This window comes from Balaenoptera musculus, chromosome 16 (assembly GCF_009873245.2).
Source record: "Balaenoptera musculus isolate JJ_BM4_2016_0621 chromosome 16, mBalMus1.pri.v3, whole genome shotgun sequence".
NCBI classification, from domain to species: Eukaryota; Metazoa; Chordata; class Mammalia; order Artiodactyla; family Balaenopteridae; genus Balaenoptera; species Balaenoptera musculus.
In genome coordinates, this window is record NC_045800.1 from 26584147 (window position 1) to 26607871 (window position 23725).

General features: G+C 49.5%; 2 protein-coding genes across 7 annotated transcripts in view; one reads left to right on the top strand and one right to left on the bottom strand.

The window, feature by feature from the left end:
• Positions 1-19646, top strand: ACTR1A (actin related protein 1A). Of its 4 annotated transcripts, none has more exons than XM_036829365.1 (11): positions 1-181; positions 10537-10601; positions 11877-11952; positions 12663-12788; positions 13589-13713; positions 14932-15148; positions 15878-15970; positions 16575-16749; positions 16853-16914; positions 17635-17675; positions 17853-19646. In XM_036829365.1, exons 1-11 carry the CDS (start codon positions 134-136, stop codon positions 17953-17955), a joined length of 1131 nt encoding a protein of 376 aa, XP_036685260.1. In that variant the 5' UTR covers positions 1-133; the 3' UTR covers positions 17956-19646. The 4 variants fall into 4 exon arrangements, 1 of the variants encoding a protein (XP_036685260.1); XR_005016891.1 differs by adding an exon at positions 11682-11788 and having other exon boundaries at positions 123-181; positions 16853-17675; positions 17853-18017; XR_005016890.1 differs by having other exon boundaries at positions 51-181; positions 16853-17675.
• Positions 18010-23725, bottom strand: part of MFSD13A (major facilitator superfamily domain containing 13A) — a 25520-nt gene continuing 19804 nt past the window's right edge. For 2 of the 3 annotated variants that reach the window (XM_036829362.1, XM_036829361.1), the window contains exons 7-9: positions 23481-23652; positions 23212-23405; positions 18010-21716 (exon numbers count right to left, since the gene is read on the bottom strand). In XM_036829362.1, the coding sequence (XP_036685257.1) occupies positions 21454-21716; positions 23212-23405; positions 23481-23652 (629 nt within the window). In that variant the 3' untranslated portion in view covers positions 18010-21453. Of the gene's footprint in view, positions 21717-22528; positions 22592-23211; positions 23406-23480; positions 23653-23725 lie in introns of those variants that run through there. The other variant, XM_036829363.1, reaches the window with a different exon arrangement.

The window sequence follows — 23725 nt, forward strand, 5'->3', positions numbered from 1 at the left end:
TAGTTCTTCGGAAGCGAGGTCGGGCCGCTCCCTGGCGGCCCTGTACCGGCGGCTAGACTGCGCATGTGTGTCAGTGGCGTTAGCGGCGGACCAGGCTGGCAGTTCCTTCCTCGGAAGGAGAGATTCCTCTGCCATGGAGTCCTACGATGTGATCGCCAACCAGCCTGTCGTGATCGACAACGTGAGTTGCATCCCCCTAGCGGGGCTTATGCTCTCCTCCCCGAAGGGATCGCTTCCCGTGTTTCAGTCTGGGCCGCCGGCTCTTTGTCACTGGCCCGGCCTGTCAGGCGGGTTCAGCCGCCACCGCCTCCGTCCTCCCCCGACCCGTAGTCCGCAGACAGGGCGGCCAGCCGGCCAGCAACCATAGGATGGAGAACCTTGGGATGGATAAAGGGAAGGGTTGTAGTCCAGGCAGGGTCCTTGGGCCCTTGGCTCGAGGGGCCTTAACCTCTCTGTGAGCGCCCGGCGCCCGCCCCTCCCCAGTTTCCGATAACTCTATTGGCTCCTCTGGTTCTCCATCTTGACCGATGACCCCGCCTCTGGGCCTTGCAGGATGAGGGCAGCCCTCTGCAGTGATTGGTTCGCACCCCTGTCGTTCTTCCGAGCCGCCATAGTGTTTCGCCACTCTAAGGGGCGGGGCGGTGCACGAGGGCTGTTGGGATTGGTTTCTGGGACTCCCAGTGGTGCGGCCTGACTGGCTAGGGTCCGCCTGCTGGTGGAGAAAGGCTAAGGTTCCTTAGATTCCGAGCCGGCCGGAAGGCTTGGCGGTGTACCTGGGTGGGGCCCGAGAGTCTGGTGCCAGAAATGCACTTAGGATTTCACTTTTTTCTGTGATTATAAATTACAGAGTTAATAAAAGTCGAGAAGAAAGGAGAGTGACAAAGCAAGTAGGGAGGTACCTTCCTCTTCGGAACGCCTAGCTTCTGGGGGAAAAAATTACTAAACATAATATTTGCCAGGCGCTCTAGCGCTTACACGGGGGTTTCACATACATTCGAACTGGATCCTCACAAAAACCGGGTGAATAGTTGAGGCAGGAATTTTGAACCTCGTTTTACAAGTGTGAAAACTGAAGCGCGAAGAGGTAAAAGTGAGCCCAAGGTCGCACAGTGTAGGTGCCCTAAATCCGGTGCTTCATTATTCCTCTTGATAGTACCCCACGCAAATGCATCAGTAGTGACAAATGGAAAGAATCTAAATACAGCTCTTATTTTTGACGGAAAGAGGCAGTTGTTAAAAAAAAAAAAATGGATTTCTGTCTTCCACTCAAAGGTTTGGTCTCACGGAGATTGGTTGCTACCTTTCTAATCCCCTTCTAAGTCTCTAAGTCCCTCCATTGAGGAAAAACTGCCAATTCTGTCTTAAACTGACTGTCAGATTCGCTCCGTTGATTCAGCCCTTGGGACCTTGCGCACTTGCAAGGTCCTTTCATTTGCATCATCTCATTTAAGCTTCAACACTGATTTGTAGATAGGACTTGAAATATGCAGAAAAGTGAGGCTTGGAGAGGTTAACTAACAGTATTCAAACCACCTGGTTTATGAATTAAGGAGCCAAGGCTCAGATTGAGATTGGGTTCTAAATTCCTCACTTTTTCCAAGGAACGGTGCTTCTTTGGTTAGCTTTCCTTCTCTTCAGGAAGGAGGTTGAGCTCAGTGAGACATCTCATGTTGGGGAGCAATTTTTTTTTTTTTTTTTTTTTGTCTGTTTCATTAGACTATTAAACCCTGGTGGGAAAAAAATGGTATTCCTTCGTTTTTCATTACTCTCTCTTTCCTCACCTCCCTCCCACATACAGTATCTAGGGCCTGACACCACTATGTGCACATCAGGTTTTTAATTTTACTGATGGGTGGGGGGATAAATGACTGAATATCTCTACCACGGTAACAAAGATGTCCCTAAATAAAGGATTGTGGGGGGGTGGGGGGAGCCTAGTTAGTTACTGCACAGGGTTGAGTAGGACTCCTTGTTCTTGATGTTGATTTTCAGAGAACACTATTTCTATCTTCAGCCAGTTTGTGTGTGCTTCATCTGCCTTTTTCTTAGTTTTAAAAAGGAAAAAAAAAAAGAAATTAGCAATCTCCTGTTTTCATCAGCAGTGCAGAAGGAGTAGTCTGTCCATCCCACCAGATCCTTTGCTTCTGGATTTGTCAGGCAGCAGTTCTATCTCCATCCATTTTCTTTAATGTCACTTAAGCAAATGCTTCTTAGTTCCTTCTTTCTCTTTCTTGGTAGTGTATTTGAAATGCATCAAAGCAGTGGTGCATTTTCAGTTTTAAGACTTAAGGAATAGACTTGCTTTTTTCTGGGAAAACATTTCCTTTATTATGCCAACAATCCCACCAAAAGGTAAAATAGGAGAAACTTAAGTAATTTTCCCACTAGGATTTACTGAGCATCTGCCACAGTTTTAGATATGGGGCCTCAGGTAGTTCTTGCTGTTTGATATTTAGAGAGTTTTGTTTGTTTTGTTTCAAAGTGAAAGATGGATAGGAAAAATCATTTGAAATATTTGAGCCAACTTTATATTTTGAGAATGTGTCTCTAGCAGATTCAACAGCTCCATAGCTTACCATGCTGCCACAATTTTATTTCTGGGCTAAAGAGAGTGTAATTAGGGCTTCCCTGGTGCTGCAGTGGTTAAGAATCTGCCTGCCAACGCAGGGGACACGGGTTCGAGCCCTGGTCTGCGAAGATCCCACATGCCGCGGAGCAACTAAGCCCGTGTGCCACAACTACTGAGCCTGTGCTCTAGAGCCCACGAGCCACAGCTACTGAGCCTGCATGCCACAACTACTGAAGCCCGCGCGCCTAGAGCCCGTGCTCCACAGCAAGAGAAGCCACCTCAATGAGAAGCCCGCGCACTGCAACGAAGAGTAGCCCCTGCTTGCTGCAACTAGAGAAAGCCCGCATGCAGCAACAAAGACCCAATGCAGCCAAAAATAAAATAAATTTATTTTAAAAATAAATAAATAAATAAAGAGAGTGTAATTAAAAGAAAGGAGAGCAAAGAAAGCAGGGAAAAGAGAGAACAGCCCCATTATCAGTTCACAGCCTTTCCCAGTCTTAAGACAATTGTTGACCACCCCTTTCATCCAATTCTGGCACCAAACCAATTCATCAGAATTTATTGAGGAAAATGGAGGGGTGTGTGTGTGTGTGTGTGCACGCTTTAATGACAATGACAACAATAAAGTGATTGGTATTTTAAAAAACATAAGTCATGGGACTTCCCTGGTGGCGCGGTGGTTAAGAATCCGCCTGCCAATGCAGGGGACATGGGTTCGAGCCCTGGTCTGGGAGAATCCCACTTGCTGCGGAGCAACTAAGCCTGTGCGCGACAACTACTGAGCCTGTGCTCTAGAGCCCACGAGCCACAGCTACTGAGCCTGCGTGCCACAACTACTGAAGCCCGCGTGCCTAGAGCCCGTGCTCTGTAACAAGAGAAGCCATGACAATGAGAAGCCCGCACACCGCAACGAAGAGTAGCCCCCGCTCGCCACAACTAGAGAAAGCCTGCACACAGCAACGAAGACCCAATGCAGCCATAAATAAATAAATAAACAAACAAACGTAAGTCATTCTTCCCAAAGGCATATCATAGATAGTAATACAAGAAAGAGGAGGGCAGCTCCCAGGCCACATTCTGAGGACCACAACACTTTGATTAGAATACTGCGTTTATTCTGAAGCTCAAATCTTTGTGAAGATCTCGAAGGTTAAGTTCTTTCCTAAAATGGATCAACATTCTGGTCAATTTTAAGATTGTCTTCGTGACCATACTGTGTGGGCCTAAATGCAGGAACAATACCAGATCTTTACAAGTTTTTCAAGCTAAGAATTTAACTGTTTGGGGGGAATGTTATGCTGCTTCAGCCCCCTTTTTGAAAAGTGGGAAAATTTAAACACACAGAAAAGTTCAGAGAAGTATATAACAAGCACCCATGTAGCATGTTTCTTCCACCCAGATTTAATAAATGTCATTTGCCATATTTGCTTCATATTTTTTTAAGAAATAAAACGTTAGAGATATAATTGAAGCCTCTTTGTACCCATCTACAATCCCATCCTTTCTTTCTGGTCCAGACATAACCCCAGAAGCAAACCATCATCGTAAAATTGATGTGCTCCTTTCCATCCATGATTTTATGGACACATGTATTTTATAATGTGTGTGTGTATAGTATTTATGTTTTGAATTTTTACTTAAGTGTTATCATCTTATTTGCCAGCTCTCCTTATTATAGAAAATTTCAAATATAAACAAAAGGAGGGGGAATAGTATAACAAACATCCACGTATCCATCACCTAGCTGAAATGGTTATCAACTCTTGGCCAGTCTACATTCCCACCCACTTCCCTCTTCCACACTCTTTTATTTTATCATTTATTTATTTTTTTATTTTTTACTTATTTGGTTGCACCGGTTCTTAGTTGTGGCAGGCGGGTTCCTTAGTTGTGGCATGCATTTGGGATCTAGTTCCCTGACAAGGGATCGAAGCCTGGCCCCCTGCATTGGGAGTGCGGAGTCTTATCCACTGTGCCACCAGGGAAGTCCCCACACTCTTTTAAAAACGTAACCAATATACTATTATCAAACCTAATAAAATTAATAATAATTCCTTAATATCATCAAATATCTAGTCAATGTTCAAATTTCACTAATTGTCTCATTTTTTTTTAACAATTTGTCATCAGCTCTTTTTATTTTTTTAACATCTTTATCGGAGTATAATTGCTTTACAATGGTGTGTTAGTTTCTGCTTTATAACAAAGTGAGTCAGCAATACATATACATATATCCCCATATCTCCTCCCTCTTGCATCTCCCTCCTAACCTCCCTATCCCACCCCTCTAGGTGGTCACAAAGCACTGAGCTGATCTCCCTGTGCTATGCAGCTGCTTCCCACTAGCTATCTATTTTACATTTGGTAGTATATATAAGTCCATGCCACTCTCTCACTTTGTCCCAGCTTACCCTTCCCCCTCCCCGTGTCCTCAAGTCCATTCTCTACATCTGCGTCTTTATTCCTGTCCTGCCCCTAGGTTCTTCAGAACCATTTTTTTTTAGATTCCATATATATGTGTTAGCATACGGTATTTGTTTTTCTTTTTCTGACTTACTTCACTCTGTATGACAGACTCTAGGTCCATCAACCTCACTACAAATAACTCAATTTCGTTTCTTTTTATGGCTGAGTAATATTCCATTGTATATATGTGCCACATCTTCTTTATCCATTCATCTGTTGATTGTCATCAGCTCTTAAGATCTGCTGATTAACTTAAGTTTAAGGGACACTAGAATTAGCTGAGGAAATGAAGTCAATATATTTATGTAACACCGTCACTTGTGGTGTGACTTTCAGGCTGTTGGTTATATAACTGCAGCAAGAATCCATCCGTAGTCTGACGGAGAGAGTGAAGAGGAGGTGGCTTGCAGAGATAATCTCACTATTCAATTATGTGTATTTTGAGAGCCATGGATGTGCTTCACATCAAGCTAGAAAGCATATCTAGAATAGGGGTCTCGAACTCAATGCCTGCGGAGGCCAAGCAGATACATTAAAAAGGTCGGGGTAGCCGGGGGGAGAAGGTAGCCTTAACGACAGTGTGAGGAATCTGGAAGGTGCACTGGGCACACCTGACCAAAGGGCCAGCTGCTTCTCATTTCCAGCCAGTTGTCCCCATGTAGGAATGCAGGCCCAGTGTTGCCATGTTTTCTGATTTTTCAAGAGAAATCAGAAGTATTAAATTTCATGTGCAATCTCTAACTTTTTAACTGTTAGAAGTTAATGTAAAAGTAGTTTGTGGTCTATGGAGACAGAAAGTAGATTAGTAGCTGCCTAGGGCTGGGGGTTGGTGGTGGTAAGGATGGAGAGTGGCTGCTAATGGATACAGCGTTTCTTTGGGGGATGATGAAAAAGTTTTAAAATTAGATTGTGGTGAATGATTGTACACTCTGTGACTATACTAAGAACCACTGAATTACATACCTTAAATGGGTAAATTGTACGGCATGTGAATTTTATCTCAATAAAGTTGTTTTTAAAAAACTACCTTGTGGGGGACTTCCCTGGTGGCGCAGTGGTTAAGAATCCACCTGCCAATGCAGGGGACACGGGTTCGAGCCCTGGTCTGGGAAGATCCCACATGCCGCGGAGCAACTGGGCCCGTGTGCCACAATTACTGAGCCTGCACGTATGGAACCTGTACTCCACAACAAGAGAGGCCGCGATAGTGAGAGGCCCGCGCACCGCGATGAAGAGTGGCCCCCACTTGCCGCAGCTAGAGAAAGCCCTCGCACAGAAACGAAGACCCAACACAGCCATAAATAAATAAATAAATAAATAAAAATTAAAAAAAAAAAAAGAATCCGCCTGCCAATGCAGGGGACACAGGTTCGAGCCCTGGTCCGGGAAGATCCCACATGCCGCGGAGCAACTAAGCCCGTGTGCCACAACTACTGAGCCTGCGCTCTAGAGCCCAAGAGCCACAACTACTGAAGCCCATGCGCCTAGAGCCCATGCTCCTCAACAAGAGAAGTCACCTCAATGAGAAGCCCACGCACCATAACAAAGAATAGCCGCAACTAGAGAAAACCCACATGCACCAACAAAGACCCAACGCAGCCAAAAATAAATAAATTAATTAATTTTTAAAAAAAAACTACTTTGTGGGCCAAACAAAATATGTCTTTGGGCCAAAATGGGCCACCAGTATCCTAGAATCTGAGGCTCCACCTCTCAGCATCCTCTTCCCACTTGTAAAATGTCAGACAGCTAGCCTCCTTCCCAGCATGTCAAGAATAATCAGTGCTTAGGATAAGGTTGCCCAAGCCACAAGGCCTATAGCCAGCAGGTACTGGGAGAGCCTTGCTGAAGGATTTGCTATTCGTTTGCCTGCATCAGAAGGAGAATTGTCAGTGGTGGCTGGCAGCAGACTCTGAGTCCCCAAAATCAAATGTTTAATGAGACTACTTTTTCAAGTAGCTTCTAAAAGGCATTTGTTTACTTGGCATTTGTTTGCCAGAGTGAATAACAGAGTGGCAGCTCATTTGCCAGGTATACAGTTCCTAGTTACAAATACTGTTAAAGAAATTGACATGACCCTGAAGAAATCGACATGCCCCTTTTATATGCTCTTATGGTATGGCCTGCGCAGAGTAGAGGCAACTCAGCCGGCTCCTCCATCCCCACCCATTCTTCACCCATTCTTCAGCTGGCCTGCCAGGCAGCTCGTGGAACTGCAGGGACAAGCTGGGTCTGGTTCCACCAGACCCAGCTTCATTCCCAACGCTGCCTTTGCCTTCCCTGTACCACCTCTGCCTGGGGCTTCTGGCATTCCAGCTGCTCATTCAGGTTCCGTACTTCAGGCTTCATCAGCTCAATCATTTGAGCTTGGTTTTCATTTTAGTCAGCCAGCATCTATTCACGTACCTTGCACATGTGAGATACTGCTGATATACAGTCTCTGACTTCAAGGAATTTGCGCTGAAAAGAGACAAAAGTGGAAACCATAAATCCGAATAGAAAGCAGAATGAGGGGACTTCCCTGGCGGCCCAGTGGTTAAAACTTCGCCTTCCAATGCAGGGGGTACGGGTTCGATCCCTGGTCGGGGAGCTAAGAGCCCACGTGCCTCACGGCCAAAAAAAACATAAAACAGAAGCAATATTGTAACAAATTCAATAAAGACTTAAAAAAATGGTCCACATCAAAAGTACATATATTTTTTTTAAAAAAAAGCAGAATGAAATTTATGCTACCTAGTAAAACAGGTAATGGTGATTTGGGGAGATAATAGGAAGAGGATAATTAATTCCAACTGGGGATTATTCTTCAGGATAATAACCTCCATAACAGTATGGAGGTTCCTTCAGGAGCAAGGTGGTGGTATTTGAACTGGGCCTGTTATACTCTTGCTGGGAAGGATGGAGAGAAAGAAAAGAACCTAACATCTTAATCTGCCTTGTCACTCAACCTCCAGTCCTTTTGCTAGTAAACTCAAACTCAAATATCCAGGAAAGTCATCTCTTAAAAATATCTAGGAACTTTCCTGGCGATCCAGTTGTTAACACTGCGCTTCTACTGTGGGAGGCACAGGTTCAATCCCTGGTCAGGGAACTAAGACTGAAGCACAGACTCTAGATTACTTTTCTTGTTTTCAACCTCTACCAGGAGATCCAGTTAGTCTGCTGGCATCACCACACCCAGATGAAGGCAGTAGGCAATTATTGGAAGCTTGAGCTCACAAGTTCCCAGAGTTCTCTTGTACAGTGTTCTTCTCACTAGCTGTGCTGCTGTCCCAGAGCCCTTGGGTTTGCAGTAAGATAGTCTTTTCCTCCTGCCCGGTCTTTGAGCTCAGTTTACAGCTGCACCTTTTCCAGGCTCCTTGCTGTTCTGCCCAGGCCAATGAGTTTGCACACTGTCTCCTGTTTTTTCTGTTGGCAGAGGTTCCTGCTGTCTTAGAGAACTGGCTTGCCCTGCTCTCCTCCCATACTGCTTTCCCTGTCCTTCAACCACTTCTTACCTCCTCCCTCTGTCTTGCTACGATCAGGCACCAGGATGACCCATCTCACCCCACCCCACCCCCTGCCCTTCTCCTATAGAAGAGCAGACTGGAGAGGGTGTGGAGAAAAGGGAACACTCTTGCACTGTTGGTGGGAATGTAAATTGATACAGCCACTATGGAGAACAGTATGGAGGTTCCTTAAGAAACTAAAAATAGAACTACCATATGACCCAGCAATCCCACTACTGGGCATATACCCTGAGAAAACCATAATTCAGAAAGAGTCATGTACCAAAATGTTCATTGCAGCTCTATTTACAATAGCCAGGACATGGAAGCAACCTAAGTGTCCATCAACAGATGAATGGATAAAGAAGATGTGACACATATATACAATGGAATATTACTCAGCCATAAAAAGAAACGAAATTGAGTTATTTGTAGTGAGTTGGATGGACCTAGAGTCTGTCATACAGAGTGAAGTAAGTCAGAAAAAGAAAAACAAATACCGTATGCTAACACATATATATGGAATCTAAGGAAAAAAAAAAAAAAAAGGTCATGAAGAACCTAGGGGCAAGACGGGAATAAAGACACAGACCTACTAGAGAATGGACTTGAGGATATGGGGAGGGGGAAGGGTAAGCTGTGACAAAGTGAGAGAGTGGCATGGACATATATACACTAACAAATGTAAAATAGATAGCTAGTGGGAAGCAGCCGCATAGCACAGGGAGATCAGCTCAGTGCTTTGTGACCACCTAGAGGGGTGGGATAGGGAGGGTGGGAGGGAGGGAGACACAAGAGGGAGGAGAGATGGGAACATATGTATATGTATAACTGATTCACTTTGTTATAAAGCAGAAACTAACACACCATTGTAAAGCAATTATACTCCAATAAAGATGTTAAAAAAATAAAAATATAAAAAAAAAGAAAAGAAATAAGAGACAGAGAGGGATCCAGGGCTGTTGCCAGGAAGCCTTTGGTACCAAGGTAACCTTGGCTAGTTAGCTCTCCTGATGTATTTACTGCTTGCTGTGTAGGTCCTGGAAATATCAATATTACACTCGCCCCAGGAGAAGTGGTCAACATGCAGCAGGAAAAGGCTTGCCCTAATTACACTTGCAGCTGCAAACTGTGTTGGGGGGTGGAAGGACGAGGGTATCAGGTGTGGTGGTAGAAGAATTAAGAAGGAAGAAAACAGGGTGAATCTCAAGCAGTATCAGGCCTCGACATCTGTCCTGCGTGGAGTTGATGTCCAGAGTCAATGTTTACTTTGGCTGGGCCCGGGTGGTGCCAGAGATGATGGTGGTAGACATCAGATTCTTCTCAGACAGTGCTTTAGGGCTTTCTTGCTCTTTACCTCAAGAGACCAACAGGTAAAGCAAAGCATAGTGAAAAAACAAAACAACAACCACAAACCCCCCACAAAGCATAGTGGTCTGCCCCTGTAGTCAGAACCAGACAACATGTGTCATATTGGAGTTAACTTCAAGTATGGCAGCGCTCATGGTGGTGTCTGTCATAGAGGCCTGGGAGGGCAGGGATAGTTTGGGTCTGAGCTGGGAAAGTAGGTTAGAAGAGTTCCGTGGTGGTATAACAGAATCGTGCGCTCTTCCCACCTTGTTTATGTTCCTAAACTTGGCTGCTTTGGTGCTTCTAGTCACTTTCCTCTTCTCTCCTCAAGAGCTCTTTTATTTCTCCCCTTTATTAATATTAATTTCCCTTTTTAATTCCGAAAGTAAAACATGTTCAATGTAGAAAAGTCAAAGAATACATAAAAATCAAATAATATTCAGAGTATGCAATAGAAATGCCCCTCACCATCCCCAGCCCCACTGCCCTCCCTTTGGTGTGCGTTCACTGTTCAGATTCTCATACAAGTGGTTATAGTATACATAAGTATAAGGTCTCTCTCTTTTTAAAGTAAAGATGGAACCATATTATACATACTGTATGATATATATCTCCTCTTGTTTTTGTGATATTGTGACTTCTCTTTCTCTCTCTCCTCAGGGATCCGGTGTGATTAAAGCTGGTTTTGCTGGTGATCAGATCCCCAAATACTGCTTTCCAAACTAGTAAGTCATTCTGTAGCTTAGTCAGAAGCTTGGGAGGCTTGTCAGCTTTATTATGGTGTCAGCCCTCCATCTTTTAGGGAGAAAGGATCTCTCATTTGAGTCAGCCTTGGTACTCAAAACAACAAGCAAGGGACAGGAGCTGGCTTTTGGAGTAAGCAGACAGTTGCCTGCAGGGTACAATCCGAGAGGTGAATTTTTTTTTATTTGATTTTATCTGATGCCAAAAATGTTATCATTGGTGACTCATTGCTTTGGATGACAGTCTCTTCATGGAACCCTCTTCTTAAAATTCTCCTATCACCCAGGATGGGGTTTAACATTAAACCATACCTACCGTCCTAGTGAGAATGAGTTTTTGGGGTTTTTTAAATAAATTTATTTATTTTTATTTTTGGCTGCATTGGGTCTTCGTTGCTGCACGCGGGCTTTGTCTAGTTGCGGCGCGAGGGCTTCTCATTGCAGTGGCTTCTCTTGTTGTGGAGCACAGGCTCTAAGCGCGCGGGCTTCAGTAGTTGTGGCACGCGGGCTCTAGAGCGCAGGCTCAGTAGTTGTGGTACACGGGCTTAGTTGGGGCTTAGTTGGGGCTTAGTTGCTCCGCAGCATGTGGGATCTTCCCGGACCAGGGCTTGAACCCGTGTCCCCTGTATTGGCAGGCAGGTTCTGAACCATTTCACCCCCGGGAAAGCCCAAGAATGAGTTTTTTTCTCAGCACTTTCTTCCTAAGGCAGAGAGATTGCAGGCAGGAAAAGGGCACGGGTGCCTGGGAAAGGGGCTCAAAGCAGCAGAAAAAGGAAGAAAGGCCATCTGTCAGTTACAACATCACAGTTTTCCTTAATAGGAGGCCTGGGCAGGAGGCTAAGGACACAAAAACTTTTTGAGTTAATCGATCTAAATGAATTCTTGTTTCCCTGTCTCTCTTGATCTGCATATATACTGTGGAAAAAGAAGAACTAGAGGTATTGAATCCTCCAGAATTTGTTTTAATAACTTATAAAATAATATAAATATAATAAATATATGAAATACAAATGACTTAAAATAATAAATACAAAAAAATAAAATAATACATGTTTATTATAGAAATTGTGGGAAGTGCAGAAAAGTAGAAAGAAGAAAATCAAAATCAACTATAATCTCATTCCTCAACAATAATCACAGTAGAATTGAGTATATTTCTTCCCATCCAAGTACGTGCATCAGTACATCCTTCCCGTGTTCTGTCATGTGTTGTGTCATGAAATGAAAAGTGATGGACCTCCCCGCTCTCTTTTGTAGTGTGGGCAGACCCAAGCACGTTCGTGTCATGGCAGGTGCCCTCGAAGGCGACATCTTCATTGGCCCCAAAGCGGAGGTAATCCCCCGTCCTATTGAAGAAACCTCAAGCCAGCAGGGGACCTTCATTATTCCCCACTCGGGCAGTGTCCCACAGTGGGACATGGCCATGAGTAAAAGGAGCAATTTCCTCTTGAACTCTCCCCTTTCACTCTCTCATTCTAGAGAGAGTAAACCTAGTTGGTTTCTTTCTCCCAGGAACAGCCTCTGGTTTTGGAGAAAATATATCTGGAACCCCACTTTGGGATATAGAGACCAGTCTAGAAAAGAGGGCTTTCGCCTTCCTTCTGTACTCTGTCACTACATTGCCAATGATTAAGTTGACTGGCTTCGTTATTTTTTTGGCAGAAGTGATTAGGGGGAGATTCTAGCTGGGATACCCTGGGGATAAGTTAATTAGCACAGTTTGGCAGAGCCCTCAGGCAGCTTCTAGAAGCAGAACAACAGAATCATTGTTGCCAACCTTGGTTGCAAATGCCAGGAGATTGTGTCCTGGAACCAGGCAATGAGGAGGGTGCCACCCAGCGGCCCACGGAAATGCAGAAGCCCTCTGCTTTGCCAGCTGATTGGGCACCGAGTACAGTTCGCAGGATACAGTTTAGAGACTTGGAGGCTGGGTGGCCCGCCCTTAGCTGTGGTTGAGGACTGCAGGCCCTGGAAGAGCAGGGCCCACCTGGCAGCCCTGCTGAGAGGCTGGCTGCTGCTGTAAGTGCTGCTCTCTGCCCCCAGGAGCACCGAGGACTGCTCTCCATCCGCTATCCCATGGAGCACGGCATCATCAAGGACTGGAACGACATGGAGCGCATCTGGCAATACGTCTATTCTAAGGACCAGCTGCAGACTTTCTCAGAGGAGGTGAGGGTCCTATGTTCAGGTGCCCCTGCGGGGTGTGCAGAGCAGGCAGAGCCCCTACCTCAGAGATAAGGCGGATGACGATGACAACTGCCACGAGCGTTTTGAGTCTTATGTTCTAGGCACCAGGCCATGTGCTTTCCAGACATGTTCGCATTTAATCTTCACAGCATTCCTATGAGATACAGGTAGTATTATCTCCATTTTATAAACAAGGGAACAGAAGGTCAGAGAAGCCAGGTGGTGTTTTTAAGATCACCCAGTGAACAGAGTAGTAGAGCTGGGATTCAAACCCACGTCTTTCAGACTTCAGAGCCTATACTCTTTACCTTCTAAGAAAGGAAGTCTCAACTCAGAAACACAAAAGGAAGGTGCATACTAGGCTTATCAGAATTTCCGGGGGAGGGATATGTTCCATTTTTTAAAAGTACAGTCAATATTGAAATTCAACTTTCTATTTTGAAAAAAATTTTTTAACTATTATTTTTATCGTAATAATTCCAAATTTAGAGTTTAGCAAAATCTTGACAATTGGAGCTATACAGTAGGTACCAAGGACCTATATAAGAATCTTGGAAGACAAGGAGGGGAGTAGGGGATGAGGACAGAATGAGACTTTAAAGGGGGTGTGAATTTAGAAAGTTGAGAAACTGACTTGGGTGGGGATAGGTGACAAGCCCAGTTTGTCCTTTTTTGGAGAGAGGCTGACAAAGGTCGCCTGAGCTCTCCAACCAGCCACACAGTACTAATGAGGGGTGGGAATCTGACCTCGCCCTGATTGCCGTCTGGGCATCTTTCACCAGCATCCTGTGCTCCTGACGGAGGCGCCTTTAAACCCGCGGAAAAACCGGGAACGAGCTGCTGAAGTTTTCTTCGAGACCTTCAATGTGCCAGCCCTTTTCATCTCCATGCAAGCTGTGCTCAGCCTGTGAGTAGCAGCTAGCTGGCTAGCCTGGCCCCTTGTGGGGAAAGCAGTCCTTTGGCAGAATCGAGGCTGCCTCTCCTTTGGGTTGGTTCAGAGTCACCTGAGCATCTCTGCCAGGGAAGGTTGGATGGTGGGAAAGGGAGCATTGAGGCTGTCTCCCAGTCTCGTAACTCCGTGCTGGTTTGGTGCCAGAGGCTCTCCACTCAGCCTGCTGGAAAGGCCATGTGCTGCAACAGCTCTCCCTGCAGGCCCCTGTAATGACTTCGGGTATTATTTCAGGGCCTACTTGTGCCGGGTGCTATGCAAGGCTGGTGATAGGGTCGTGATGAAAACACCTCTGTGTTCCCTGTTCTCACACCCCCATCATTCTGTCATGCTCCCAACCTGCCTCACACCAGGGTTAGGTATATTGCCGAGATCGTACACTGGTGACCTACAGACGGCATGTGTTTGGCCCCATTAAAAAACTGTGAGCCAGCATTTAAAAATTAGGACATTTCCTATCAAAATCCAAATTTCTGGCTTCTCTGAAAAAATGGGAAGATCTGGTAATGCTGGGCCTGCATTCCTCTAGAACAAAAATCAGCTGGAGCTGAAATAAAATAGCAGCTGCACTTTAGATAGGGTTTGCAAACTTGACTTCACCACAGTCCTCTCCATTGCCTGTTGTCCTCCCAACACGAAGGCAGAATGTCAGTTGCTATTTATGAAACATTGTGGGTTTTTCCCCTCATATCACAGAAATATATGTCTGTACCCTTGTCCTTACCAAAAGAGAAAAAACTAAGGACAGACCTAGAGGGCCATGTGGGAAAAAGCTAGTTTTTTATGAAAGTGAAGATATTATTTTCTTTTACTCATTCACTTTTCCTGCCTGACCCCTGTAGGCATTTGAGTTTTTTCCTCTTGTCTAGAGCGTAAAAACTGTCCCTCAGGCTGGGTCCCTGAAGCAGTTGAAGGCCAGGCCATCTCCTGCGGTTAGAAGACCTGCTCTGCTGGGGGTTGGGGAAGGAGCTTGGAGAGGCTCAGCTCCTTTCCTTCAGACACTACAGGCTTGCTTGCTTCAGTGCTCAGGCTGCCTTCGTACTTAGTCCAGTCGAAGGCTTCTGGAGAAGGCAGGCCCCAGCTTTAGTTTAGCTGACATTGAACTCTAGCAAGAAGTGAGTTTCTTCCCAGAGTGAGGAGGCAGGGGTTGGTGATGGTTTGCCCCCTTTGCTTCAGTTATGCCACCGGCAGGACCACGGGTGTGGTGCTAGATTCTGGGGATGGCGTCACCCACGCCGTGCCCATTTACGAGGGCTTTGCCATGCCCCACTCAATCATGCGCATCGACATCGCTGGCCGGGACGTCTCTCGCTTCCTTCGCCTCTACCTGCGCAAGGAAGGCTATGATTTCCACTCATCCTCCGAGTTTGAGATTGTCAAGGCCATAAAAGAAGTAAGTGTTGGCCCCATGGGCCCAGGGCTGGGAGAGGGAGTGGGAACAGCAGCCAGGACCTCCGCGACCTGAAGCGAAGAGCGGCGAAGCTCCTGTCCTGGGGATCAGGCCCTGCCCTCCGCAGCCAGGCCTCCTGGCAGCTGTGTGATCTCCAGCTGGGTCCCCTGACCCCGACGGATTCACCTTCCAAAGTGCTGCCGTCTTGTGGTAGAAAGGGAGCTGCCTCTGTTTCCTAAGCTGGGTGATGAGCACACCCATGCTCGTTTATTTAATGTTTTTTATACATTACGTACAAATTACGTACGTTCTTTTACATCCTTGAAGAAGTCAGAATACTTTTTTCTTTTTAGGTAAAATGAACCCTCCTGCCACCTATAGCTCTAGGTAACCTCGGAGCTGGGTAGGCGGTACCCAGAACCGTATGAGTAGTAGGAGAAAAACACCTGAGTCTGGACTAAAACTAGGGTGTGGTCTCAGACCCAAATCCAGAAAGCTGAGTTGCCACACTTGCCCACCAGGAAGGTGGAGCAGGTGAAAACGCATATGCTAAGAAGGGGCAGGGAGATTTCTGTCAGCCCTCACTGGGTGGCACTTAGGGTATGCAGCTCTAACGACCTTTAGGGCAGTCACTGCAATGGGCAGATTTCTGCAGCAGCTCATCACTCCCGGGGACTTTGACTGGGTAGGCGCCAGGTTTCCTGCCTGCCTGACTTGTGCTTGGTTCTGCAGAGAGCCTGCTACCTATCCATAAACCCGCAGAAGGATGAGACACTAGAGACGGAGAAGGCACAGTACTACCTGCCCGACGGCAGCACCATTGAGGTAGGCGGCCGGACCTCTCCCCTCAGGCCCCCCAGGCCCCAAAAGCTCTGGGCCCAAACCAAACTTCCCACGGGCAGGCTGGAGTCCGGTCCTTCACACCGTCTGCCTGGAACAGCATAGCTCTTGAGCTGCAGCATCTCCTGCAGAGCGAGGTGCCAGGGACTTTGCTTGTCCTGTGTGGAGGGGAGGAGGCACCAGAGGCATTTTCCTAGGTCGGAATGGGATTAGGAAGGGTGAGGTATAGTGCTGTCCTTAACCACTTAGGCACAGTGTAGGGTGAGTTCCATCTCCCTGGACCTCCATTGGTAGGAAGAAATTTCCACAAATGAATGAATCTATCAAGTCTCTGGCTGGCAAGTGCCAGAGCTAGGATTACACACAGGAGCTTCCTCTCTGTAGTTTCCCAGGAGCCCTGTTTGTTCCTTTTTGTTCCCAGGGGCCCTCTCTTTGTTCCTTGGGGCCCTTGACCTACAAGGTCTTGCCTGAGCGTGGCCTTCCTAGCCACCTGGTTACTAAGCCGTGGGCAGAGGGCCCTCTTCCATTCCCACCCCCAGAGGGACCTCAGCCCCCACCCCAGCCTGAGAAGCTTGCGGCCCCCCCACAGATTGGTCCTTCCCGATTCCGGGCACCTGAGCTGCTGTTCAGGCCAGACCTGATCGGCGAGGAGAGCGAGGGCATCCATGAAGTGCTGGTGTTCGCCATCCAGAAGTCTGACATGGACCTGCGGCGCACACTTTTCTCTAACATCGTCCTTTCGGGAGGCTCCACCCTGTTCAAAGGTTGGTCTTTGCTCTCAGCACCCTTCCCCAGGAAGCTTCCACATACTGCTGGGCCCAGACGCCCAGAGAATTGACGTGAGATTCTCCTTTCCTGCCCATTCAGGTTTTGGTGACAGGCTATTGAGTGAAGTGAAGAAACTGGCTCCGAAAGATGTGAAGATCAGGGTAGGAGCATGCTGGGGGCGGGGCCAGGGGCTAGGTGGAACTGAGCCTCCAAGGATCTGGAGGGCCATGTGGCGTGGCCTCCCCTCCTGCTCTGCCCAAGTTTTTCGGGCACCGCCAGATGGCTCCCAGCTTCTACTCTGCCCCTGAAGCCCGCCAGAGGGGAGGACCCATCTTCACTCTCCCTCTTCACAAAAGGGGGCAGTTCTGATACCCAGATGTGGCAGGGTGCTAGGCTGAGGGCCCCACATGTGGGCTTTCAGGGAAACTGTAACACTGACAGGAGACTGACTTTGGCTGCTCCCCTGTGGCACAGTCTAACATCTTAGTGACTGCTGAGGAGAGCTGGCCTGCCTGAGGAAGGAGGGATCCTGAATGGAGGAGTGTGGTTCCTGCCGTACAGTCTGCTTCCCACCAGCCCCCGACAGAGCCAAATCTTGCCCGCAGATAGCCCCAGCTTCCCTGGGAGCCATAGATACTTAGGGATGCCGGGAACCTGTTTCTTCAGATGAGCACGCTGGCCACAGTACCCCCCAGAGAGGCCACAGGGTCCAGCAGGGACATAACTTAAAGCCTGTTGTATGAAATATATCCACTGAAATGTATCCATGTGTCCACCGGCTCTCACTGGCGGTGAGCATTGGCCATGAAGGTGAGTACTGGCAGGGAAAGGGAGAGGGGAGGATGGACGTCTCAGATTCCTCTTTCCACCCACCCCTGCAGATATCTGCACCGCAAGAGAGACTGTATTCCACATGGATTGGGTGAGTAGCTCTTCTGGGCATAAGAGCGGAACAGGAAGCAAAGGCATTGATTACCCCTCACCACCCCCTCCCTTTTAAGAAAAGCCTGGTCTGGTTTGGCCCCAGGGGGACTGGCTGGCTCCGTGAATACCCGCTCCCCTTCTCTGATATTGTTCCTTTGGATTCCCTCCACTCCAGGGGCTCCATCCTCGCCTCCCTGGACACCTTTAAAAAGATGTGGGTCTCTAAGAAGGAATACGAGGAAGACGGTGCCCGATCCATCCACAGGAAAACCTTCTAATATTGGGACATCATCTTCACCTCTCTCTGAAGTTAACTCCACTTTAAAACTCGCTTTCTTGAGTCGGAGTGTTTGCGAGGAATTGCCTGTGTGTATGAGTGTGTGTGTGGGTGTGTGGGTACGAGTGTGTGCGCATATGCGAGTGCCGTGTGGCCCGGGGATCCCAGGGATCCTGGGGCCCAGAAAGGACGATGAACTACCCACGATGGTGACGGCCTGAGACCTGGGGTTGACCACTAACTGGCCCCTGACAGGGAAGAGTGCTGGCAGAGGGCCCTGATCCGTCAGCGGGGTCTTTGGCTGGCTGTGTGGGACTATGTTTACTACCATAGGGAGACAGAGAGGGAGGTAAACCCAACCCCCGGGAGACCTTGCTGCTGCCCATCCTAGGCTGGGCCAGCCCCACCCCTACCCCACCCAGGGTGCCCTGCGGCCCAAGGCAGCTGCTGCCTCCCCTTGCTCATCATTCTGCTCTCAATGCCTCTTGATCACGGACTGAGGGCCAGGGTTGAGTTCTGTCTGGTTTTGTTGCAGTTTGGGTTTAGAAAGCTGGAAGAGCACTCCAGGAGTGGTTACTGAGACTTCGGTATCAGGAGGGGGCAGGATGCCCTCAGCTTCACCTGGAGACCAGGACCACACTGGGCATTTGAGGAGGGCAGGAGTAGTGCTACTTCTGATTGGTGGCAGAGTTAACGCTCTAACCCCCAACCCCCACCCGGGGATCTTGGGAGAGTTTCAGGAGCCTGTTGGTCCCAGGCCCTTGCTTTCCATCCATCCATGGGCAAAGCCATCTTCAGTTTTATTTATTGAAGTGTTTGTTCAGTACAGGAACTGGAGCGAGGGAGCTCACTGCCTCCTGCCCGCCAGTCACCCTGTTCACACTAACGTTTACAGCACCTAAGCTTAGCGTAGCGTCCAGGGCCCCGCCACTCCCTGCTAACGGTGAACTGACAGTATCCATAGGCCTCAGGACCGTTTGGGATCAGAGGCTACACTCAAAGTCACTCCAGCCTCTTTCTTTCTCCCTCTTCCACTTGCTCACCGGCCTGGAATCAACAGGCTGGTTGCTGGTTGGATTTTCTGAAACAGGAGGCTGCTAGCAAAGGAGGGGTGTTGGGGATCCAGCCTCCTTAGGACTGGAGAAAGAGCTGCAATTAAGTTGCCTTTTCCCACGCTAGCTGACCCAGGGGGGACTAGGTTGTAGAGGCGAGATGGCCCCCTCTGGGCTGATTTGTGCCATTCTTGTCTTTGTACTTGTTTGGTTAGGGAGGGGCCAGACAAGAGTGCCAGGAGCTGATGGGCTCAGGCTCACCTCCTCTGGTCCAGTGGGGCCACGTGCCTAACCTGGACTGGGCTGGCCTGGCAGTGGTCCCAAGTCTCTTCAGGCCAGACGGTGCAAAGCTGGGGCTAGCAGATATTCACTGGCACCCTCACCTGTGACACCAAGACCTGCCCTGATCCCAGATTCCAGGCAGTATTCTCCCCCATGCCGTCCAACGACCAAAGGCCCTGCCAGGTGTGGGCCGCAGCAGCAGGTGTGTGTGAAAGCGATGTGGCGACCCACAGACTGCAGTGTGCTTAACCAGCTCACCTCCCCCCCCTTAGCCCAAGCCTGTCCCTCGCACAGCCTCGCACAAACCACGTTGCCTGGTGGGGCCCAGTGTACTTAAATAAACTCGTTCCAATAGACACATCAGCTGGGCCTCTGTCTGTAGCCAGTGCAGGGTGGGAGGAGGGAGGAGCTGTGGGCCTGGAATCTGAGGCTGCGACTGGGCCTAGTCTGTCCTCTAGAGGGCACTGTTGCACCAGCCAGACTTGGCCTGACCTTAGCCCAAGCCCCAGCCTGTCAGGTGGATGCAGAGAAGATGGTGTTCACAACGAAGACCAGGTCAGGAATGAGGGTCCCAGGCCTGTGCACATGCCCAAGCCCATGGATGAGACTCCACCCCAAATGAGGGGGCCAGCTCTTCACATCTCTGAAGTCAGAAGCCTATTAAAATACAGTTCCTGGGGCCCACGTGCAGATATTCTGATTAATCAGTTCTCCATTTTAAACCTGTATACTTTGCGGGGAGGGGGTGGGGGGGGGAGCGGTTTTCCAGGCACTTTACAAATGTTAATCCATTTGATTCTCCCAACAACCAACCGTACAAAGTGTAAGTATGTTTGTTATTCCCTTTACAGATAATGAAATAGAGCCACAGAGAGGTTATATAATTTACCAGAGCTCTGCCCTTTGTTAGCTAGAATTTGAACCCAGGCAATATAGCCCTAGGGCCTACATTCTTAACCGCTGTGCACACCCTCAAATAACCATTGGCCTAGAACAGTGGTTCCCAATCAAAGTCAGTTTCGCCCCTTAGGACACACCTGGCAATGCCTGGACATGTTTGGTCGTCACAACTGGAGGGAGATGCTGCTGACATCTAGTAGGCAGAGGCCAGGGATGCTGCTAAACATCCACAACAAAGAACAACCCAGCCCCAAATGTCTGTAGTGCCGAGGCTGAGACGCTGACCTCAAGCAGAGGTTCTCAGTCCCAGCTGCACGGTAAAATCACCACAGAGCTTTCCAAAACGCCAGTGCCAGGCGGTACCCAGACCCATGAAATCAGAATCTTGGGGAACAACTCAGACACCAGCATCTTTGCAAGCTCCCCAGCGACTCCAAGGTAAAGGACCCCTAGCCTAGAAGTGGCCACTCCTCCTTGCCCACCATGTCCAGCAGTGGTACATGGGAAACGCACTGGGGCTACGACCGCAGGCCTGAAAGCTGTTTTGCTCCCAAGGGCCCATGCAGCCACGGGCCTGCAGGCTCTCCCTGCTACCTCAGTGACTCTGATGTGGGTGGCCCCCCCACCCATCTCTGAAAATGCTCTCAGGCTGCTCTTATTAAGTAAGGAATCCTGTTCCCCAACCCACCACTCCCACACACAGCACAGACCTCGGGAGTGGGAATAGAAATGACCGACTTCGATCAGTCTGTGATGAAATGAACCTCGCTGAGAGGCCAGCTGGGGGCGCGGGCGCCCTGCAGCAGCTAGGGCGTGCTACTCCAGGCACAGCTGAGGCAGAGAGTTCTGAGAGAAGCCACCGCAAGGGGCAGGTGGGACTCAGTCAGCTTCCTCTGACTGGGCCAAAGTGGTTTCCGGGCCCACATAGGGCACCAGCCCCAGCCAGGTAGGGGGATAGGCCTCTGTGCCCACAGCAACCCCACGTGACCACAGGGCGGGCCCCCTCCCTTCGTGGTCCTCTTCTTCCTCCTGCCGCATAGGAGGAAGCATGTCCCTGAGCACAAACGCCCCAACCCTTGCCCAAGCTGGGCCCAACAGCCAAGCAGGAACTTAGACCTCAGTGACGCTCCCCGCGCAGCCCCAGGAGCTCCCACTCCGCCATCTGTCCTCCAGGCTGCACCCCAGGAAGGCGATAGAGCAGGACACTGGGCTGGCCGCCCAGGGCTGCAGGTAGTGTCCTCAGCAGGGTGGCCTTGCCGCTCCCCTCACACCGTCTTAACGTCCAGGGTTTGGGCCCGTGACAGGTTCTGACGCTGGGCTTTGACCGCGTGCAGGCGTCTCCCATACAGCGTGAACTGGGACCAGGTGAACAGCTGTAGCAGAGCACAGGTGATGGGCACCAGCACCAGCAGGTAGAAGCAGCCCTGGCGGAGCGTCGGGGCCTGTGGTGGGGGTGGAGCCGGGGGCTCTGGCCAGGGCTGGGCACTCCCCACAGGCGTCAGTGCCGGCTGCTGGAAGAGATCATGACCTAGGACGAGAGAGTCCGCAGAAAGAACAGGTCAGCCCTGGTCTCCTCCACAGTCCACGGTGCTGCATCTCACACGCCACGGGCACATGTCCAAACGGCAACTCTTGATTCCTCCCCCAGACTTGCTTCTCCCCTGTTCTTCTCTTCTTGGGGAATGGCACCGCCATCCCCCCAATAATCTCGAAGTCTTCCTAGATTCCTCAGTTAACTTCACCACTCCCCAACAGCTAATCCTTCACTTCCCCCAACTCCAAAACACAGCCCAAAACAAACGCTTCTTTTCAGCCCCCGGCCCCACCTGCTCCAAGCCTCCATCGCCCGTGCCACAGCCTCCCTACAGCCCATCCTCCGTGCAGCAGTCAGAGTGAACTTTAAAGCGTGTAAATCAGACAAGGCCATTCCCCTACTTAAAAGCCACCCAATAGCTGCACTGAGAATAAAATCCAAACCCTGCCCAGATCTACAGAGCCCTCTTCACTTTTCCAGCCTCATCTCCAAGCCACTCTTTTTCTTTTTCTTTTTTTTTAATAAATTTATTTATTTTTGGCTGCATTGGGTCTTCGTTGCTGCGTGTGGGCTTTCTCTAGTTGCGGCGAGCCGGGGCTACTCTTCGTTGCGGTGCGTGGGCTTCTCACTGCGGTGACTTCTCTTTTTGCGGAGCACGGGCTCTAGGCGCGCCGGCTTTAGTAGTTGTGGCACACGGGCTCAGTAGTTGTGACTCGCGGCTCTAGAGTGCAGGCTCAGTAGTTGTGGCAGATGGGCTCAGTAGTTGTGGCTCGCGGCTCTAGAGCGCAGGCTCAGTAGTTGTGGCGCATGGGCTTAGTTGCTCCGCGGCATGTGGGATCTTCCTGGACCAGGGCTCGAACCTGTGTCCCCTGCATTGGCAGATGGATTCTTAACCACTGCGCCACCAGGGAAGTCTGCCAAACCACTCTTGATAACTTGGGCCCACTTCCAGTTCTCTCTGTCTGGGATTTGCTGAGATCTTTCTAGACCAAATCCTCGCCATTCAGTTCTTATCCTGGGTGTCACCTCCTCAGAGAGACCTTCCCGGACCACACTAGGCAGCTTCTCAGTCACACTGTCTAGTTTTACCAACGCACTTACCACTACCTGCTCTTTTCTTGTTTGGCTGTTTATTACCGACCCTACCCCCACCCCCTGACTAGAATATAAGCTCCGAGATGGCAAAGACCTTATCTGTCTTATTTTGCTATCTCCCTCCCTAGAGGCACCTAGAGCAGCACCTGGCAGAGAAGGTATTCCATACATATTTGTTGAATGAATGAATGAAAGAATGTAACCCAGTTCCTCTACCCACATGCAGAGAGGCAGAGGAGGGGTGGCAGCCGGGGGCGGCCCAGACCCAGCCTCTGTTGGCTGGGTGCCATTCTCTCCCTCAATGGACCCAGTTCCCAGGCTGATCAGCTGGTACACCAGGTAAGCTGTGCTCCCTGGAGCCTCCAGAGGCCCGTGCCAGCCCCTGGGCCCTCACCTGTGTAGAAGCACAGCAGCCAGGTGCCCAGCAGCGGGGCGAAGGTCTGGCCTGGCTTGGTCACCAAGGCCACCATGCCAAAGAGAAGCGCTGAGGCCGCCTGCTTGCGGTGGTTCAGCACCAGGTCCTCGTCCACCAGGTCAGTGACCACCAAGGTCAACAGCTTACAGGTGCCCTCAGTGAAGACACGGTTGCTGCCGGCGGAGAGAGAGCAGACAAAAATGAAGGGGTGGGACAGAGGTGTGGGGATGAGGGAGGGCAGGGCATACCTGGCAATGAAGAGGCAGAGCAGGCCGGGGCGGTCGGGGCCAGCCAACAGCATGAGCAGGCTCAGGCCCAGCTTGAGCAGGAAGAGCCCGCGCACCACAGCGTAGACGCCCCAGCGCCGGCACAGGGGCAGGAAGTAGAGATTGTTGAGATGGGGAGCGACATAGGAGATGCCTGGGGAAGGGGGTGCGGCCTCGTCAGGGGGCACTGCCACAACCTCCACAACTGCCCACGGTTAACATCAGAA

What these genes read in the sequence shown, in the direction of transcription:
- ACTR1A (XM_036829365.1), top strand. Translation starts at nt 134, where the DNA reads ATGGAGTCCTACGATGTGATCGCCAACCAGCCTGTCGTGATCGACAAC. An exon ending in TGCAGACTTTCTCAGAGGAG is followed by an intron (nt 12,789 to 13,588) that starts GTGAGGGTCCTA and finishes ATCTTTCACCAG; the next exon opens with CATCCTGTGCTCCTGACGGA. An exon ending in AGGCTCCACCCTGTTCAAAG is followed by an intron (nt 16,750 to 16,852) that starts GTTGGTCTTTGC and finishes CTGCCCATTCAG; the next exon opens with GTTTTGGTGACAGGCTATTG.